General features: G+C 34.5%; 1 protein-coding gene across 5 annotated transcripts in view; it reads left to right on the top strand.

Moving 5' to 3' along the window:
• Positions 1–21,974, top strand: part of ZZZ3 (zinc finger ZZ-type containing 3) — a 100,189-nt gene that overhangs the window by 68,325 nt on the left and 9,890 nt on the right. For 4 of the 5 annotated variants that reach the window (XM_053655590.1, XM_053655589.1, XM_037148128.2 and 1 more), the window contains 7 exons: positions 9,683–9,821; positions 15,597–15,744; positions 15,840–15,955; positions 16,468–16,539; positions 17,727–17,828; positions 18,683–18,778; positions 20,750–20,902. In XM_053655590.1, the coding sequence (XP_053511565.1) occupies positions 9,683–9,821; positions 15,597–15,744; positions 15,840–15,955; positions 16,468–16,539; positions 17,727–17,828; positions 18,683–18,778; positions 20,750–20,902 (826 nt within the window). The remainder of the gene's footprint in view (positions 1–9,682; positions 9,822–15,596; positions 15,745–15,839; positions 15,956–16,467; positions 16,540–17,726; positions 17,829–18,682; positions 18,779–20,749; positions 20,903–21,974) is intronic. The other variant, XM_053655591.1, reaches the window with a different exon arrangement.

Below are 21,974 nucleotides of genomic sequence, written 5' to 3'. Positions count from 1 at the left end.
GAATTCAATACGTTATAAAATCTTTCCTTATATTGAGCCTCAGATTTCTTCCTAAAAACCTCTGCTCAGTGATGTGAGTTTGGCTTTCCCTTTTCTATATAGCAACCTCTCATATCTTGAGGACAGTTTTAATATGTTCTCATCTGCTAGCTATGTTCTTTTAACTTTTCTGATTTTCAGAACTCCAGCTGCTTAACAACCTCTGGGTACACTTAGTGTTGAAGATGGCATCAGAATGTAATTGGAAACATCATCTTCACTGCCTTTCTATGTTCTTTCCTTTGCAGTTTTTATCTCTTAAGTTTATTTTATCCATTGCAGCCATAGTAGCCTTCCAAATGCAAATGTTTTCTAGTGTCATCATTGTTCAAATCTTGAGGTTGCTTCCTATTGCATTAGGGTGGGACTTCTTTATGCAGGGGATGTTTCAGAATAATCTGAAACTTTAAAAAAATACAAATGTATAAGCTGTAGTTCTGGGGATTCTGAAAGTGTAAAGTGATTTTATATTACATTTCTTTAAACTGTTTCAAATTTTTTTAAGTTATTTTGGAGGCTCTCATTTTATAGAAGAGGAAACTGAAAGCCTAAGTTGATCTTGACCACTGCTTGTCAGAGTGGGACTAGAACCCATATCTCTTGGTCTCATCAGATTTGCAGCCCATTTTAGTATCATTTAAAGGCTTTAGTGTTCTCCACTTGCCTTTGTGCTATATGTCCTCCATACTATCCCGACTTCTTCAACTCACTTCAACTCGCATCACACTTAAGCTGCCTCTGCTTTTTCCTTGCACTGTTTATTCTACCTGGTATATCTTAACCTTCTGTCCCCTTTCCTGTTGAAATATCACACATTTTTCAAGATTTAACTTGGTTTTTACTTCTTATGTGAAATATTGCTTGCATCTCCCTGGAATGATCACTTTGTTCATAATATGCTATGTACTCATCATGGTTAGCTAAACTTTACATGTCTTTTTCTCTTATCTTAATCATTGTAATTCTTGTCAATTTAGGAATGGACTAGGAATTTTTTATAAATTTTCTTGTCAGTATTTAAATAAGTAACTACCAGTATACATATCTACATCCTCTTAACCTAAATTGTAATGACCTTGAGGATAGGGCTATATGTTGGTTACACTTGTACCTGTCAGAATGGCTGAGGAAATGCTATGTACAGTGACTATGCTTGGTATGTGTTTCAGTGTGTTTATACAAGTTCAGGCTAATACATATTTTGAGCAGCCACTTTGCAGTTTAACCTCTAATATAACTTAGGATCAGCTGGGAGGCTTACAGTTTTTTGTGCCTGTTTAGACAAGTTTGTGCCATCCTGTACTTGTCTGGTTGTTTTATAGTTAATTTCCAGGTTTTTTGTTTATGGGGTTAAATTTCATCTTGTCTAGTGTATATGGTCTAAATTTCATCTATTCTAGCATGCTATTTTTAATCATGATTTTTTTTCATCTACAGTATTTGCTATTCTCAGTTTCATGTCATCCATAAATTTGGTATGTCTTTCCCTCTTATGTGTCCGTATAAGTCTAAAGTTTTAAAAAGGATGGAGGCTGTATGTACCTTTAGCATACCTAAAGAGCTCACAAGAATATACATACCAGTGTTCTGTATACAGTTGTTTAAACAATGGTTAACCATTTTTTAATGGTTAACCATTGAAAACTCATTGATCCAAATAACTATTCGGCTTACATTACTTTTATGGGTTTTGTTTTTATTTTTGTCTTTTGAACCTCGGCATGCTGTGGCTCAGTGTTAGAAAAATGGCTTTCCTCTCAAGGATTGCATGCTATAATAAATTAGACAAGACATACATTTTCAAAACTACAGGAATAGGTCTACTTAAAAATTTCTGCCTTTAGGAAGTGTACTGTTTAGTGAACTAGGCCTAGAACAGCCAGTCTCTTTATTAACCACAGCCATTATAATCTAGGTAATTTCTTTTTGGAAGTAATCTCTGTGAGAGAAAAGCCATTAGTGTGCCAGGAGTAGGCATGGTGAAGTAGGAGAAACTTAATCCCTTGGATCTTTTTAAATACTTTTCCTCTCTGGGAGCAGTTATTTGGCATACTTCTCACTATGGGCAGAGCTGATAAACTAGGCTCTTAGGAAGAAAACAGTGATTTAATGCTGCATTTATGTATATAATATAAAGTGAGCCCATTTTTAATTCAGGAAGAATGTATAATAATGAGTGACCAAAGCTGAACAAGTTTCTTAAAAGTTTTAAATGTTTCACTTTGAAAAAACCTTTTGGTTTTTCTGGTCCATTCTCATTTCATAGTAGAGGAAGCTAAGACCCAGGGTTTAATGATGTGAATAAGGTTCTATAGTTAGCTGCTTAGAGAGCTGAGACTAAGCCAGGACTCCTATGTGAATTTAAAATAAAGTTGTAAAAGAAAAAAAGTGATCTCTGTAACATTTACATCCTCAAAAATTTTCCCTTTTCAGAAAATTTTTCTGTCACATGCAGTATCTCCTTCATGTGACAGTAATTAAAAAATACAGATATACAATAACTGTGAAATAAAACAGCTTATAATTGTTTACCCACAATCCAGGCTATGAAATAACAGTATTAACACTCTAGAAGTCCCCAGTGAGTTATTACTCAGTTACTCCCCCTTCCTCTTCTCAAAGATAACCAAACCACTATCTTTTTCAAAATTATTCTTTGCTATTTTAAAGGGTTAAACCACCTACATATGTGTCCCTAAATAATAAAGCTTGGTTTTTGGCCAATAATGCTTGTACTCTTTTTGTGATACATTATGTTTTCAGTATTTTTGTGCTGATATAAATAGATGTAGTTTGTTTTCATTGCTGCGAGGTATTCAATTATATATGTATACCACAGTTTATCCATTCTGCTTAGACGGACATTTGGGTCATTTCTAGGTTTGGGTTATGAATAAGACTGCTATATATTGCCATGTATAATCAAGACTTTCTTGAGGTTATATACCTATATGTGGGATGTCTACATATGTGCATCTTTAGTTTTATTCATTACAAACTGAGGTATTCTAATGCTGAGAGGGCTGTTTACTTCCTGTTCTCATTATTCGTAGGGTATACCTCTTTAGGATCCCAGGCCAAAGCATAGGGGGGTTTCCTGGTTTAACCTCTGCCCTTGATTAGAACTTGACTGCAACTTTGATCTACCTTTCCCAGCTATCAGAAGCATTGCTCAGCCTCTCAGCCACTTCTTCTGCATAAGTAACTTTCTCCAAGGCATAAGTGTTCACCAAAGTGTTTTAACTTTCTAGTTTCTCTCTGCTCATGGATCTTGACCTGATATAATACCTCATGATTCTCTTAGCTCTTTGATGCTTTTAAGAGATTTAAATATTTCTTCCAGCATATCTTTAATGAAGGATTTGTTTGAATTTGCTCTGTCTGCATTTTTAGGAAGTGGAAATTTGTTCTCATTGAGCTTTTCATTTTAGTTGCATTTTTTAAATTTGAATTTGCTTCCTTTTCAAAGCCACATGCTCAGTTTTTGTTATTTACTACATTCTCAGTTTTTGTAGCTTCCTATTCCCTGTATCTGTTTTCAAGCTTGTCTTTTATTCTTAACTTTCTGTCTTGTTTTCTGGCGTGCTTGGTAATTTTAAAATGTGAGCCGTTTACTTTCTTTGGAAAGTATTAGACTGCCTACTTTGGTGGCTTTGCCTTCTGATCCCAGGCCAAGCGAAACACAGGCAGTTGAGCTCAAGCTTGCATGACTCAGCACCTGCCCTCAAGCCCAAAGCAGTCTTGTGCTTCATTTGACTAGCCCAGTGTATGCCTTCATTTAGATTTTGGCCTGTTAATAAAAAAACTTAGTGTATTACTGGTTCTTCCATGCTCTTAAAATGAACAAGTACATGTTTTTTTTCTTGTGTTTATTCAGGATTTTTAGTTAATACAGAGTTAAGCTTTATACCTGGAAAGATGTATTATCAGAAGTTGAGATATTTGTTTTTCTTTTAACATAGAATATCTTAAAAGGTTTTTTGATCACCTTCTAATGACTTCTTCATTTTCACAGAGAGTGAGAGGTCATTTGTGAATTTTGAATTTACAATGAATTTATAGATCCTGTAGTTTTAGTGTTTGAAGCCTTTCATGAAAGAAAAATATCAGTTATATGGTCCTGTTTTATCATATTTTTTACATGTGTGTGCTACTCACATAAAATAATTTCTGTTCAATCATGCATATACCTAGTTATCAGTATTTTGCAGAAAGAAATTTCACACTTGATTAAAATGATGATGTGGTTAGATTGAGGCATTTTTTTTTCCTAAATTATTTTGTATTGGTGAATCGCTAGGGTGGAATTTGTTACAACAAATGAGTGGCCTGATTTTCAGTCTCTTTTTAAAGATTTTATTTATTTATTTTTGGATAGCGAGGAAGGGAGGGAGAAAGAGGGAGAGAGATTGATCAATGTGTGGGTGCCTTTTACATGCCCATACTGGGGACCTGACCTGAAACCCAGGCATGTGTCCTGACTGAGAATTGAACTGGTGATCCCTTGGTTTGTAGGCCAGCGCTCAATACACTGAGCCACCCAGCTAGGTTTGATTGTTATTCTTTAGAACCAATTCACTAGTTTGGTCATGCTGAAAATGAAGTATTATTTGTTTTGTGTCTTCCTTTTCTCACATCCTCCTTCTCACTCCATATACTTGGAAACTTTTCTTTGTTGAGTCATTTAAAGGGTTGTTGTAGACTCATCACCCTTATATTTTAGTATCTGTCTCCTAAAAACAAGGTACTCTCCTTTATAACGTTAAATACCTTCTTATACCTCAGCAGTTTGCCATTAATAAAATAAGGTGATATACTGTATTTTTCGGATGATAAGACACCTAGGTTTTAGAGGAGGAAAATAGGGGAAAAAATTTTGAAGCAAAAATGTGGTGGAATATTTAATAACATAAATAATAATATTTCACCAATGCAAATGTAAACAGAACTCAACAGCAGCATTAGCAACCATTATTCCTCCCAAATTTGGGGGGTGGAGGTGTGTCTTAATAGTCTGAAAAATACAGTAATCCATAATCTAAATTTTCCCATTTGTTAAAGGGCCAGATAGTAATATTTTAGGCTTTGAGGATCAACTCCACTTTGCAAATACTTCACTCTCAATTGTAGCTCAAATTGTAGCAGCCATAGGTTGTATGTAAACAAATGAGTGTGGCTATATTCCAATAACTTTATAGAAATAGGCAAACCATAGGTTCCTGTTGTAGAATAGGGTTTTTTGTTTTGTTTTTAGTGAAACTGTTTAATGGCTGTTTGAAAAATTAGGCCAGTATTTTTGGCAGTGTCCCTCAGCCTGATTTTTTTAAATGTTTACTTGATTATTGTTTTAAGGTTACAAATGCTGTGTAGCCTTAAAAGTTGTTTTTATAATAGAAATGAAGAGCTGATTTTTTGAAAAAGATTCTGGTTTGGTTAAAAATAAAATCTTACCCTTCTACCCTCCCTAACAGTGTGTGTGTAAAAGTGCTGCCTAGAAATTGGATGACAAAATTGAACTTGTAGATTGCTAATTCCTTGGTATTTTTTTCCAGACATCAGGACTTCTTCTACTTGTATGCTTTTTCATAGAAATATTTTTTTATTTTAAAAAATATTTTATTTATTTTTTTTGGAGATGGGGAGGGGGTTAGGGTTAGAAAGAGAGAGAAACATCAATGTGTGGTTGCCTCTCATGTGCCCCCACTGGGGATCTGGCCCTCAACCTAGGCCTGTGCCCTGACTGGGAATCAAACCTGAGGCCCCTTGGTTCACAGCCCACGCTCAATCCATTGAGGTATTCCAGCCAGGGCTCATGGAAATGTGTTTGTATTCACAGATGTGAATAAAGAATTCAAGAGTACTTGGATAACGGAAGATAGTGAAAATAGACATAGACTTGAGTGTTTGTAGTTTATCCAAATACCCATAATGTAAAAGTTACAGCTGTCTTATTTTATACTTAAGACTTAAAATAAAATGAATAAATATTTGCCACAGGTAAGCTTACTATAACTGTACTTACATACTTGTAAAAGTGTACACATTTTAAAAATTACTTCATTTTTTTACTTGGTTCTGTGAGCATCAAAAGTGAAAGTAGCCTGTTGCACTGAAATTTAAAAGTTTTGGAATTTTTAGTGTTTGGGTTTCTTACAATTGTCTGTACATACATGTGGATGATTGGATGCTATCCTGCCAACTTTTACTGGTTTTGACTAAGACAAAAATTTTTTCCACATTGTGTAGTTATCATAATTTAATTCTGGTTTTATCCTTTCTATCTTCTGAAACAGGTCTATTTTCTTTTCCACATAACTGTAAAGATTGAAATAATTTTCTCTTGGAGGTTTTCATTTCTTGGCAGAATATTCTCAGAGTCTTTAACCAACCATTCCTCACATCACATCTGCCCAATAAATGGCTGGACCTGTCTTGGCAGGTTTCTCAATCTGTACCTTGGTTTCCTATAAAATAAGGGAACTGGTGTTTTAGCTTATCAATCTGTGAGAGTTGAGTTACTACACTTAAAATACAACAGTGTCTGGAATATAGGGTGTGGTAAAAGTAGGTTTACACTTAAAGTAGGTTGTGAGTAGGTGAAACAGTTTATTCTTGTTATTACGATTTATAATTGTATTATTTTCCATACAACCATAAACCTGCTTTTGTCCCAACCTGTATAGGACCTACTCAGGAAATGTGTTATAATACTGATTTTTCATATTACATAGTTTCTGATCTGTCTTATCTATTCATGAACCTGTTTATCTTACAGCTGAATACAGCACAGGTATGCTCTTACCAGCCCAGGAAGAGTACAGTGGTTATGTCCTTCATTAATATGGAGTTTTATAACCAGTGGAGTGAAATTTTATACTCTGTGGATAATAGAGATTATGATCAGGATTTTATAATCTGTGGAGTTTTTATTTCATTGAGGAGAATTTCAAATTAACAAAAAGTGGACAGACTAGTATGATGGACTCTCTGTGTTGACCCTCCAGGTGAAACAACATGGCCAGTCCTGTCTTGTTCACTCCCATCTTTTCTCCCTCTCTGGTATAATTGTAGTTCCCCTATTATACCTAAGCTCTATGCCTGATTTACCATGATAACTAGGAAACCTTTTAAGATAGTATCTTCTCTTAGTAAATAATTATTGAATTAATGAGCCTGGTCTTGCTCAATGAGTGGATCAGCTTCCAGTAGTTTGCTTAGGAGGTAAAGTTCGTGAGTGGGAGGGATTGAAAATAGATATGTGTTTATCATACTGTTTATTTACATGTTGCCCAAGCTTTTAATGCTTTCCTTTCATTTCTGTATAGGGATGTGTGTGGTGATATTACTGATGAAGTCTCTGAGTACTCTAGGAAGTAATTCAAAGTAGCTGGGCCAGAATACTTGAATTCACTGTTTTATTAGTCTTCTCACTTATTCTGGACTTTAAGTCTTTACCAATGTTTATCTGTCTTTCAATCTTTTAATCATTTTATTTTGATTAAAGAGAAGCAAAATAGGGGTTGAAAAGTTGTACTGTCTTTGTCATCTCTGAATTTTTAAAGTTAGAATTTTGTGGAATAATTCACATATAGTAAAAATTGTTAAAATTTATTAGCTTCAGAGAAAGGCCTTTCTTCCTAGTGTCAGTAACTGACTGTAGCACTTTTTTGAAGCCTCTGCTTGTCTCTTCCACAGCTCTATTCTTACTCCTTACTGATAGTTACCGTGCTGTCAGCAGTTGCTGAAATTTAATACATTCACAGTCATTTTATATTGATTATACAGAAGTGTGCAGCTCTTATTAAAAACAGGAATCAGTCACATTAGAGAGATGCTCTGACAAGTCTGGATATTCATCTAGCAGGGTAGGAGTTCTAGGGGTGAAATACAGAGAGAGGTTAGGTTCTAGGATTCAGTTCACTGTTGTCACCCTAAGATTGAGCCTGGGTGGCGGGGAGAGCCTGCTTGTTAGAAACAGCCAGCAGAGGCAGGATTTGTATACTCCATGCACCTCAGAGTGAACAGGAGCTTAGTGAATGCAAGTGTGGACTTAACCTCTGTGACTTACCTAGGAGTGACTTTACAGCCTTGCTTTCTAGCTCAGTTCTAACTTTTCGTGAAGTTATCTCTACCTTGAGAGGAGTCTCACTCATCAGTGCTGGCAGTTTTTAATCTTAATATTAAACATTTCATCATGGATAAGTTAACAGGGGACTTGAGAACAAGAATAAGGTGTGTTGGGCAGGGAGCTGAAAAGGCATTCTGATGTCATGTTGCAGTTATGCTGTTTGTGAACAGCGAACCACATTGTTTTACCTTTGAAATTTCTTCTAGTTTGCTGACTTTTAAAAGATTTAGTATACTCTATTGCACAGAACATCTGTCCATTTATTCATTCAAAACTATTTTTGTACGTCTTTATGCTGGGTAGTGTGCTACACACCAGATAAACAAAAGTGGACTTTCCAGATGGTGTTTGCCATTGTGGAGTTTACAGTCTAGTGGGAAACAGAATGAAATTTATTTGAGGCCATAAAGAAAAATTGTGCTTCATTAATAGTTTAAGGACTTAATCACTTACTTCAAAGTGAACTTAGAGTGACTTTTTTTAATTCTTTTTGCAAAATAAATTTGAGCATTCAGAGCTTTGGGGTCAACATATTTATATCTGTGTATCTATATGTGAATTTAGATCTTAGAGAGGCAAGACAATTTGACCTAGTGGGTTTGGGGCGAGGGTGGGATTAATTAGTATATTGTACCATAATGAGATTTCAGAATAATGACAGGTAGTAAATAGATTCGTGTGGGTGAAGTTATGTTAGCTGTGCTACGTGGACTTTGGTAGGAATGGAAGTAAAAATATATTTAAGGCCTACCTTTAAAAATATTTAATGCTTGCCCTGGCTGGTGTGGCTCAGTGGATTGAGCACACCAGCCTGTGAACCAAAAGTTCACTGGTTTGATTCCCTCTCAGGGCACATACATGGGTTGCAGGCCAGGTCCCCTGTTGAGGGTGTGAGAGAGGCAGCTTATCAGTGTTTCTCTCGCACATTGATGTTTCTTTCCCTCCCTTCCCATCTCTGTAAAAATAAATAATTAAAAAATCTTTAAAAATTTTCTGATACTTAGGAATGAACAGGTACAGTAGAATAAATGAGAATCATGATACATAAGATCACGTTGAATTATGACAATTGTGACAATTTTCTGTAATACTGAGCAAGAAAATGTATTTCAGATTCCTTATTCCAGGAGAGGACAACAGAGGGGCTGAATTTGTGATCCCTCCTAGTGCTAAAATCTTAGTTTTAAATTTTTTCATTTTGTGATTTTCATTTTCATTTCATTTTCTTGATGACTTTGATTGTTGGAAAGTCAAAATACTTTCTTTTCTATACTTCAAGCTTCAAGAATTAATAATGGGGGAATAAGGCTTTGCTTTCTCTAACTGATATTTTCTGACTAGGTACTTCGTAACTCAGGAAGACCTCATTTATTCCCAGTAATATGTTTTACTAAACTCTTTCAGGTAACTTTAAAAAGACTGTGTGATTTAATAGTAGTTTATGGCTTGAACTCAGTTTTTATTTATTGCTTTTATTAGAAAATTTTAGTGAGGTGTTCTTCTTTGTCTCTATAGTTATCAGAGACTATTACAAACGATTGCTGTACTTGAGGCTCAACGTTCTCAAGCAGTCCAGGACCTTGAAAGTTTAAGCAGACACCAGCGAGAAGCACTAAAAAATCCCATTGGCTTTGTGGAGAAACTCCAGAAGAAGGTGTGTATTGAACACTTCATATGATTTATTGAGATTTGTTTGATAACAACTTGGTTTTTTAACATGGTGTATACTTTTTTAAATGTTTAGTTTTTTCCCTTTCTATAATTAGCCATACTTCTGAAGGCAGAGTACTGCCTTCCTTGACCCCCATCAAATATACACAAAATACATCCCAGTAGAAATAGCCAGTAACTTTATTTGGATGCTCGTACAGGAACTTGATGTCCTGTTCCCTAATCAGTTTTATGATCTTTTCCTGTTACCTTCCCCAACTTAGAGTGTTTTCCCTTTTTTTGGCTCCCCCGTGAAGCTAAAAAAAAGAAAAAAGACTTCAGGATTTATTAATTCCTTTAGCTTCAAGTTACTTTTGTAACTCTCAACATAGTGAGACTGGGATAGAAAATGATGATGATAAAAACAAAAACTATTTTAAATGTCTTTAGTGGTATGGTAGCCAAGTCATGAGGTGGAGGTATAAATTTTACTTGATTTTAAAGTGTACTTTATTTTAGCATAAAAATTTCTTATAATTTTCTGTTTTCTTAACAGTTAACCATATGAAAGTGATTCAAGTTTTTGTAATAATCTTTTGGTATATAAATATGGAGGTAATGTAGATGTGCCTTTATGCCATAGTATGTATTTTGAATTATGCCTCTCAAGTTTATTGAGAGGCATAATACTAACCAGCATGTGTGAAAAGAGTAAAACAAAAACTATAAAAAAGAATTCTTCACCTTAAAAAACAAAATCCTAGTCTGTAGACTATGACAACTTTAGTCGTTATTAGTTACCTACTTTTAATGAAATCACAAAGGTGATCCGCGAGCGCTCGAGGGTGTGGCTTGGTTGGAGTGTCATCTCATCCACTGAAAGGTGGTGAGTTCAGTTTCTGGTCTGGGCACATACCTAGGTCGTGGGTTTAACCCTGTTGAGGCATGTGCAGGAGGCAACAATTGATTTTTTTTTTTCTGTCTCTCTCTGGAATCAATACATATAAATAAAAAAATTAACTGTCAGGTGTTAAGGAAACAGACCAGTGGACTTTATAATTTAGATGTATTAATTTGTTATTTGGGTTTTTCTAGCTTTAATACTTACTTGGCAACCATTCCTTTCCCTTTATGCTTTAAGAACATCGAATATCTTGATATAGAATCATGTATTGATTAGTTAAAACTTTTAATGTTTCTAGAACCCTATTGCATCCTCCTTGTTATAGGGGCTCAGTTAGGTGTTTATTGACTCAGCATTGCTGTTATTAAACACTTTGCTATTGCAAGAAGGTATTACAATGATTACTTAAAATGGATCCAACTAAAATAGGTGGTATCAGAATAGTAAATACTAATAAAATTGATTAACCTTAATTTTATTTTATTCATGTTTCTGTGGGGTTTGAAAACATAGGCACATCTAGAAATGTGTGCAGTTGATATTTACTGGTTCTCCCTTTCCAGGTTTAGTTTTTCTTTTCTTTTCCAATCCGTGAATACAGTGTATCCTTCCATTTTTTTAGTTCTTTAATTTCTCCTAGTAATACTGTGTAGTTTTTAGTGTTCTGCACATATTCGGTTAAGTTTATCGCTAAGCATTTCACATTTTTGATACTGTTATAACCTGTATTTTAAACAGAATCTCTGTTTGTGGCTAGCACATAAAAATGCAGTTGATTTGTACATATTGGGCTTGGGGCCTATGATTCCACCATCTCTTACTAGTTTCAGAGGCTTTTTTTGTAGATTCTTTCAGATGTTGTATCATGCTGTCTGTGAATAAAGATAGTTTTACTTCTTTTTTTCCATTTTTTATACCTTACTGCCTACTGCACCGGCTTGAACCTCCAGTACAGTGCTGAATAAAACGTTACACTGTTCTATAAGTATCGATTTGATAAATGTGTTTGATACATTGTTAAAATCTTCTCTAACATTTTATATATATTTTTTAACATTTTATTTTATTTTTTTAAAGATTTTTATTCATTTATCTTTAGAGGAGAGGGGAAGGAGAGAGGGAGAGAAACATCAATGTGTGGTTGCCTCTCCTGTGTCCCCCACTGGGAACTGGCCTGCAACCCAGGCATGTGTCCTGACTGGGAATCGAACTGTGTTCCCTTAGTTCACAGGCCCGTGCTCAATCCACTGAGCTACACCACCCAGGGCTAACTTTTATATTTTTGTTGTTTCATTAATTTTGTAGTGAGGAGTGTTAAAAGTCCTCAAGTGTAATTGTGGTTTGTCTCTTTCCGAGTTCTGTTCTTAGGTGCATACACATACAGGATTTCACATATTCTTTTAAGATTTTATATCTTTTATTTTTAGAGATGAGAAGGGGTGGGGAAAGAGAGGGAGAGAAGCATCAATGTGTGGTTGCCTCTTGAGTGCCCCTTACTGGGCATCTGTCCCGCAACCTGGGCATGTGACCTGTCAGGGTGACCCTTTGACCCTTTGGTTGGCACTCAACCCATTGAGCCATACCAGTGAGGGGAGGATTTCATGTATTCTTAACAAATCCTTTTATAACTATGAAATGCCCCTATTCATCTCTGGTAATATTCTTTTTTCTTGAAGTTTTTTCTATGTACCTGTGTGTGTGTGTGTGTGTGTGTGTGTGTGTGTGTGTGTGTGTAACCATTCTTTTATTTGCATTTTTGTGATATATTCCAAGTCATTTCTTGGAGACAGCATGCAGTTGGGTCCTGATTTTTTCCAATTTTTTATTTTCAAGTAATTATAAATTTACAGGGAGATTCTTTGCACCCTTCACCCAATGTCTCCCAATATTAACGTCTTACATTAAAATAATAAGTACCAATACTAGAACAACAAAGTTAGTGCAATCCACAGAGCTCTCTCCAGTTTCTCCAGTTTTATATGTATTCAGATCTGTGTGTGTGCTTCTATGTAATTATATCAAATGTGTAGCTTTGTGTGACCACCACCACCACCACATCACACTATACAGTTAGCACCGCAGGGCTCCTGGTACTCCTTCCGAGCTACACCTTTTCTCCTCCCAATCCTTAACTACTGCCAACCAGTAAATCTCTTCTCCATCGTTATCATTGTATTTTCAAGACTATTATATAAATGGAACCATTCAGTATGTCACTTTTGAGATTAAGTTTTTTTCATTCAGTAAGATTCCTTTCATGTTCTTTGATGCTGTTGTGTGTATAAATAGTTCATTCCTTTTTGTTGCTGAGCAGTAGTCTAGAGTACTGCTTTTTTAAGCCAGCCAGTCTATGCATTATATTGCATAGACTGGCTGGCTGTTTGTTTGTTTGTTTGTTTATAGAGAGAGGCAAAGGGAGGGAGAAAGGAGAGAAACATAAGTGTGTAGTTACCTCTCAGACACCCCCTACTGGGGACTGACCTGCAACCCAGGCATGTGCCCTGACTGGGAATTGAACCAGTGACTCTGCTTTGCAGGCTGGTACTCAGTCCACTGAGCCACACCAGCCAGGGCTTAAGCCAGTCTGTTAATCTGTGCATTTTAATTGAAGTTTTTTTGTCCATTTATCAGTACCATCTTATTTTTCTAGTTGTCCCAACTGTTTTGTTCTTTGGTTCTTACCCTACCTTGTTTTAGGTAGTAAATTAAAATTTTTTAACATTTGGTTTTAGTTCTTCTGTTGACCTCTTAGCATCCCTTTTATATTGTTTTTTTCTATGTCGTTTCAGAGATTTCCATGTCCATTATTCAATTAATATAATCTACTTAGAATTAACGTTATTACACTTCACATAAAATGTACGACTCTCTTAGCCCTGGCGGGCGTAGCTCAGTGGATTGAGCGCGGGGCTGCGAACCACACGATCGAGGTTCGATTCCCAGTCAGAGCACATGTCTGGGTTGCAGGCTGGTTCCCTGCAGGCCAGTTCCCAGCAGGGGACGCACAAAAGGCAACCATACATTGATGTTTCTCTCCTTCTCTCCTTCCCTTCCCCTCTAAAGAAATAAATAAAATATTAAAAAAAAATACGACTCTCACAGCAGTAAAATTTTGTTTACCTGCTCCTTGTCCTTTGTACTGCTTGTCTTCAATTTTACATTTACATACATAATATACCCCGCAAAACAATGTTATCATTTTAATGTACTTAAATTAAGTTAAAATAGTATAATTCCTCTTTAATTTATTTTAATATGCTTTTCTTTTTTAATTCTGTTTTTCAGTTATAGTTCACATTTAATACATTTTTGTATCAGCTTCAGGTATACCAGCACAGTGGCAAGACAATTACACGCTCTACAGAGGTTCCCCAATACTTCTAGCAGCCACCTGGCACCATACACAGCCATCACAACATTAATCCTGGTTTAATTAAGAACTGACTTTCTTTTTATTTTATTTCAGAAACAGTTATGATACAGAGCACCTTAAGAATTTTTTACAAAAAACTTTTCACAGTTGTATGTTTAAATCAGATACTTTAGTATTTGTAAAAGACATTCCTTGGAAAGAAATTTCTCTACTGGATTTACTTTAGACGTTTGACTCTTATTTTCTGTGTTTATTCATGTTTTCTTAATTTGCCTGTTTTCTTTAGATTTGCCCTATTAAGTTATTGACATGCAATCTGTTTTAGTGGACATCCAGAAACTCCTCATTAAAATTGAGGAAACTTATGGTATATATTAGCATATAGAATGCAGGGAACATTTACACCTTGTTAGATTTCTTTGATGTTACCATTGCTACTTGAGAAGACAGTCTAATTTTGCAGAAGTGGATCCTTAAACTTATAGGTTCTATTATGATAATGATTGTGGTAATATAATATGTATAAGAAAAATAAAAATTAAGTATTCTGTGCCACAAAGTAGATTTTGCTTTCCACTTTTTATAATTTATGACCATATTTTTTTCCTTAACATCTTACGAAAAACGCTAAGTACACCAAAATGTTGACAGTATTGTTATTAGTTAACATACACCTATCTACCACCTAGACTCTACAATTATCATTTTACTATATTTGCTTTATCAAACATGTGTCAATCAGTGCATCATTCCATCTTATTTTCAGATAGAGTGTTTTTGATGTATTTCAAAGTTGCAGTCGTATATTAACTTTATGCCAAAACACTTAGAATGCATACTGTTAACTAAAATTCTTCATAAAACTTTTTTAAAGATAACATTTTCACACAATGAAATTTACAAATCCTAATTACTATTCTATGAGTGTTGACAAAAGCATCTACCTGTGTAACCCAGATCCCTATTAAAAGATACTGATCACAGTGCACTAGTTGTAGTAATTATGACAACTAATGACTTCTCTAAAGGTGGTTGGTAAAGTAATTTAATTGCAAGTAAATTAAAGGTATAATTTTGATTCTCAAGATGTCATAATTTTTTTGCATGTGGTAAGATACTGTGAAAATAATTCATGGTGTTACATTTAAAATAAACTGTCGAAGTCAAGTATAATATTTCATATGATGTTATTAAACATTAAAACCTTTCTTTGCTAGTTATGTTTTTAAAGTGTGTTAGTGACAATGTACAATATGTCAGTATAGTTCAGCCTTAGAACTATAAAAAGAGTGCTTATGTTCTGTTAAACTCATTCTTCTATTTATTGCTATCAACTTTACCATTCAATATATAGACTACATTATCTTAACTTCACTGACTATTGGATTTCAAGAGTGGTAGAAATGCCCAGTTGATGATTATTTCAGTTTAGAGTCATCTGAATTTTGTCAATAGTTGATCATTTTTCTTGAATTAAATTTAGACTATTTTATTTTTTCCAGGATGATATAGGGCTTCCATATCCACAGAGAGTTGTTCAATTGCCTGAGATTGTATGGGACCAATATACTAATAGCCTTGGGAACTTTGAAAGAGAATTTAAAAATCGTAAAAGACATACTAGGAGAGTTAAACTAGTTTTTGATAAAGGTAAGAAATGGTATAAGAATTTGAGTAGAGAAATACAACAAAGTCTTGCTTTAATAATCCTACACATGGTGGATTTTGTTGTTGTTGTCTTTTAGTAGGTTTACCTGCTAGACCAAAAAGTCCTTCAGACACTAAGAAGGATGGAGAGTCCCTTTCGTACTCTATGTTGCCTTTGAGTGATGGTCCAGAAGGCTCAAACAGTCGTCCTCAAGTAAGCAGTATAGAGTGTTCGAGTAGGAAAATTTGAATTGTAGACAAAATATTTTAACCTTTCGTGATTTGTATTGTTAAAATTCAAGCATTGATTGACTGAAGGTAGCAGGGATGTGAACGTTGAAGTTAATAGAAACTGGGTTGTTGGAATCCCAACTCTAACCCTTCTGGCTGTGGAACTTCAGATGTCATGTATATATTAAGGTCTCCAAGTTGCAGTTGTCTCATATAAAATATGATTAATATTCCCTGTGTTGTAGAGTTGTTGTAAGGATTAAGTGAGTAATACATGTAATATGCCTAGTACAGTGGTTTTATTTCATAAAACCAAATGAAATAAAGGATGTGAAAACATTTTCTAAACAATAAAACATTATGTACACATTTGAAAAACAAATTTACTAAAATGTTTTGAAATTAACAAAAGTGTTCCATAATTTGTTTTATTTGGCTATCTCAGGGGTAGTCTTTATTATTTTGTCCTTGACAAAAGCCTTGTTTTATATGTAGATGATAAGAGGACGTCTTTGTGATGATACCAAACCTGAAACCTTCAACCAATTGTGGACTGTTGAAGAACAGGTAATAGATATTTCTAAATTGTGTAGGTTAAAAAAAAGTTAAGGTTAGATTATGGATAAAGTATGTATTGTACATAATCCCTCTTCATTATGATTTAAAATATTTAAATTTACTTCTGTATACTTTTTGTACACTTCAAGAATTGTGGATTTTAAGAATATATGAAATTCTGTTTGGGATGATTTTTGAAGAAGGAACCTGGGTTTTGGGAGGGAGAGTGAAAAAGTGTGGCTCAGTTGGTTGGAGCATCATCCTGTAACCAAGAGGCTGAGGGTTTGATTCCTGGTCCAGGCACGTCTGGGAAGCAACCGATTGGTGTTTCTCTCTTGCATCGCTGTATCTCTCTCTCCTTTCCTTTCTCCTCTCTCCTCCTCTCTGAAAACAATGAAAAAAATGTTGTTGGGTGAGGACTAGAAAATTATTAGGAAATAAAAGGTAGTGAAATGTATGTATAGAATAAAATTTTTGTAATGCAGTTTTGAGAGTGAGAAAATCTTGGGGCCAAGTCAAGATGTATCTCAATGTGAATTCTCATTTTTGTTGTGGAGGAAAGCTGACAAAGCCAGGTCAGGGTGCTCTGTTGCATTTTGCCATATGGCAAGGATCCTTTGTGGTGGGCCTGGTTTGAGGCACATTTCTGTCTCATGAGGAATAGTCCCAAACTATAATGAATTATTAAAAGCTTAAGAATTGTTACTTCAAGCATCTAGATTATTCTGCATCTTCAGGACTATGGGAGAATTTAGAAATAGGTCAGAGTATTAAAATCAAATATTTTAATGGAGGACCACACAAAGAAAGTAAAAGTTTCCTTTTACTGTCTAAATCCAAATGAATTTATATGTTTTTGTCCAATGTATAGGGGTAAGCTTAAACATAGTCTAACAACAGAAGATGGTCAGTGGGAAAACAAGAAGATGTATAAAATACTAATTAACGTTTTTGTGCTGTCTTTTTACTGTAGTGAATCGAAAATCTTTATAAGGTCTCCTGTAGGTTTATTCTCTAATCTCATTTTTCCTGTGAAGTCTTTAAATTGCTTATGAGAAATTTTTCTTACCATGAGTAATTGTGGCATCTACCCTTCCCAAAATTGGGAGGAAATATAATTTAAAATGAAATCTGAATGTATTTATTTAGAAATTTGGTATTAAACTTTCTTAAATGTTGTCTTGGATTTGGCTTAGAAAAAGCTTGAACAGCTACTCTTGAAATACCCTCCTGAAGAAGTAGAATCTCGGCGCTGGCAGAAAATAGCAGATGAACTGGGCAATAGGACAGCAAAACAGGTAATTGAAGAGATGGCCCCATAGTGTTGGTATGTTTTTCATAGTTTTTTAATGAAGAATGATGCAGCTGACAGCAGCAGATCTGCAGCAGCATTTTTAGCTACAGAGTGCTATAGAATGTAGGGTTTTAAATTAGCATTGTATATTTTTGTGTTGATTTCAGAAACAACTTGAGATAATCCTGCTTTGGATCATTAATAAATACTAAAAACTAAAAAAGCATAATGGACTTAATGTCTGTTGAATGCTAATGGTGCACTAGTTATGTACTTTTTGCTGAGACTGTGGAAATAGATTTGTGACGTGGCCTTCGTTAGTCTCTTAACTCCTGGTTGTCTCTTCAAAAAAACCAGCAGTTTTCTCCATCACATTCCCATCAGTATTAATAGATGTGTTTTTATGTTATAAGTATGTATATTCACAAACGAAAAATAGGTGTTTAGCTTTGGAATCAAATGTTTTGAGAAGTTAAGTCTCTTTTGTGGCAGTTTAAAATTGCCTCTAGATTTATGATAAATTTTAAATTGTTAGAATTCATTTAAATACACATGTAAATATTAAATTTTAAAAACTATTCAGTTATTATATACATGCTTGTATGCTAATGCGAATAATCCAGTAGAAAGGGAATAAATAATGGTGTAAGATAGATTGAATAAGTGTAGAACATTTTGCAGTGAATCCCAGTTTGATAGTCCTTCAGGATCTTCTATACCTGCTTTCAAGGGGCGTAAATTTTAATGGAAAGCATATACACTTAGATAAATAAATTTCTGAATGGTACAAAAACAAAAAACTATTCAGGTATTGTCATGTGTTAGCATTATGTTAAAAGGCTTTTCATGTTTCCTTAGGTTGCCAGTCGAGTGCAGAAGTATTTCATAAAACTAACTAAAGCTGGCATTCCAGTCCCAGGCAGAACCCCAAACTTATATATATACTCCAAAAAGGTAAGAAGAAAATAGATGAAAATAAATATTAGATCTTAGATTAAATTTATCAAAGTCAGAATTGTTATGTAAAAGTCTATACATTTATTAGACCACAGTTTTATTTTTAAAATGTGACTTATTCTAAATGTTTTGTTACATTGGACATAAACACAGGATAGAATTCCCTTATTGCTACTAAGTTTAATTGAGTGAACTTTAATGATATTTGTTCATTATTTTCTTAGGAGTAGGTTAGTTTATATGAATGAGTGCTAGCTACTTGAAATATTTTAGATCCATTGTACTCATATGTCCAAAAGGCCTTTGTGATGATAAAGTTTTTAGGATGTTCAACTTTTTCATAAGCATAATAAGTTTCCACTTATTAGATATGCTCCTTAAATTTAAGAATAGAAATGTTTAAGACCCTCACCACCATTCTAGGAGTGTAAGTAATACTACCACCTTCACTTTACTGATAAGGTTAGTAGCTAGCTGTTACTCACTATTGAATGGTCTGGGCCAGGTGCTGTTGTACCACCTTTTTATAGGTGAGAAAACTAGTCCTTAAGGTGTGTTGAGTATATTGTCTACTCTCATAGCTGTTTTAAGTCCAGGAACCATTGATCCTGTCGTTCTTATCTCAGGCCATGTCTATTATTCTTTGCTTGTGTCCACCAGTGAAAGAGCTACAGTCCCTTTCCTGTAGAACATACTGTATCACATTGTAGCCAGGTGTTTTGTTTTGTTTTTATGCTTTATGAAAAATAAAGCTAATAATGGCCTAATTTTATTTTCTTGGTAAATAACCCTGATGCTTGCCCTCCTCCACCACTGCCATCCTTCACAATAAAGTGAAGTTAAGAGGATATATAATGCACTACCCTTATCGAAGCTATTTTACGTAATTTTAAGTTAAGAATATTGTCTATACAGTTTCTTGTTTTATAAATTTTGTTTTTAACAAGTTTTGGAAGCTCGTTTTGTCAGTTGTTTTAAATAACCTGGATTTTGTTTTCTCTTAAATACTAAATAACATTACCTATATTACATATGTAGAGGCCATATTATAACTTTGAAGTATTGGAACCTTAATAACCAATATTCAACTTAACAGCTCTAATTTTTGGTTAGTTTTTAAGTTAACCTTAGATGTATTGTGTACCTTACCATAGCTAAGACTAGATGGTAGTAAAAGAAATAATAAAGAAACCTAAATATGTTTCCTCCTTTGGATGCAAAGAATTTTAAGTTAGCAGACATTTTTACTGTAGAGATACATCCCAGAGTGATTCCTTGCTTTGGTTATACTTTGAATTTTGAAACCTGAAATAATGGTTCTCCATGTAGCTGAGGTTATTCTTTGTGGCTAATAGAAAGGATTCTCCATAGTGGTTTAGAATGAGAGCTTTGGCATTCCCTGGGTCTAGTTTGTGATGTTGGCTCTACCACTATTCAGCTGTAACACCTTGCACAAGCAGGTTAACATCCCTATGCCTCTATTTTTTCATCTTAAATGAGGTGATAATATCTGCTTTATAGGAATGATGTGAGGCTTAAATGAGTGAGTAAGCAGTAAATCAATGTTAAGTACTATTTTTAGATATTCACCATGTTGTGGAAACTTTTGATCGTTTTCTCCCTGGCTTAGGGTACTTTATTCCCTAATTTTGATAAGAGGACCGTAAAAGGAGCTCAGTTCAGTATTTGAGTGCCAAGTGATAAATACTGGGGATACAAATATAAGCCAAATAATAAGCATGTGGTTCTGTTGTTGGGGTGTTCCCCCTGCATTTGGTTTTGGGGGGTTTTAAGGCTAATTGTGCTTTAAAAGTCCAGATAACAGAAGAACCAGCTGCATAAGAATATGATGAAAAGGTGAACTTCTTCTAATTGATAGACTTGAAGAAAGTAACATTTATATTTTTATCTTCTTGATTCTTTTAATGATTACCCACTGTTTCAATTATAAATTTGTTTTTCATTTAGTCTTCAACAAGCAGACGACAACACCCCCTTAATAAGCATCTCTTTAAACCTTCCACTTTTATGACTTCCCATGAACCACCAGTATACATGGATGAAGATGATGACCGGTCTTGTTTTCATAGCCATATGAACACTGCTATTGAGGAAGCATCAGTGAGTTATCTCTTTAAACTATTTGTGTATATTTATCTATTCATTGTACAGATTAGGATACAGAATGAGAGCACTAGGATTTTCTAATTCTGTTCTTCAGAGAATGTTGGTTTCTTCTTTTAATTAACAAGTCAAATTTATGAGGTAATTTTTTAAATTAACAAGTCAAAGTTTTTAAAAAGTGAAATAGAATAGTATAATAAACCCACATGTCCCCATCACCCAACTTCAACAATGATCAATTTATGGCAATCTTATTTTCATCTGTCCTTCCTACCCATCCCAACTTTGTCGGTTCATGTTTTCCCAGTTTTAAACTGCAATCGATTTTCTCCTTCCCTCTCTTCTTTACCCCCTCACAGCCTTTTGGTTTTTGTTGTTGAAAAACTGAGTCATTTGTCTTGTGGGATTTGCTACCATGTGGATTTTATTATTTGCCTCTTCTTAGTGTCATTTAGCCTCTTTCTCTGTTCCCTGAATCTCTGTACATCGACAGGTCTAGATAATGGGCCCGACTAAGATTTCTGGTTGGTCGGGGTGGGCAGGACTACTTCATGTGTGCTGTCATCAGTCTGGTCATCTCTCTCTCTCTCTCTCTCTCTCTCTCTCTTTAAAATTGAGATAGCAGCCTTCAGTTGTTGCCTAGATCTGTGAATTCATTACATGTTATGAAATAGTGATATTCTTTCATTTCCTCTTCACGTACTAGTGAGACTATAAAGTCAATCCTCTTCATCAACTATTTGATTATCGTACATATAGAAAAAGGCAGTATAACTACTAGGCAAAGGAGGGGAAGTGGAAAAGTACACAACAAACTATTCATACCGGTTATTTGAGAGGATGTAAGGTAAAGTTGGAAGGAGCTTTGTTTTTATTTTTGTTTTTAAATATGTATAAGATACCTATATTCATTGCTTATTATAGTGAACATTTATTATTTTAGTAATTTGGAAAAAATACTTTGAAATCTAATCCCAGCTTACCAACATGGAAAAACACTAGACAAATTATTTATTTAAAAAGTTTTTTAAAGATTTGTTTGTTTGTTTATAGAGGAGAGGGAGAGAAA

The sequence above is a fragment of the Artibeus jamaicensis genome, unplaced genomic scaffold, assembly GCF_021234435.1.
Source record: "Artibeus jamaicensis isolate MK-2021 breed Jamaican fruit bat unplaced genomic scaffold, CSHL_Jam_final scaffold_1019, whole genome shotgun sequence".
NCBI lineage: Eukaryota > Metazoa > Chordata > Mammalia > Chiroptera > Phyllostomidae > Artibeus > Artibeus jamaicensis.
Note: the sequence above shows the minus strand (reverse complement) of the source record. Positions and strands in the feature narration are given on the sequence as shown.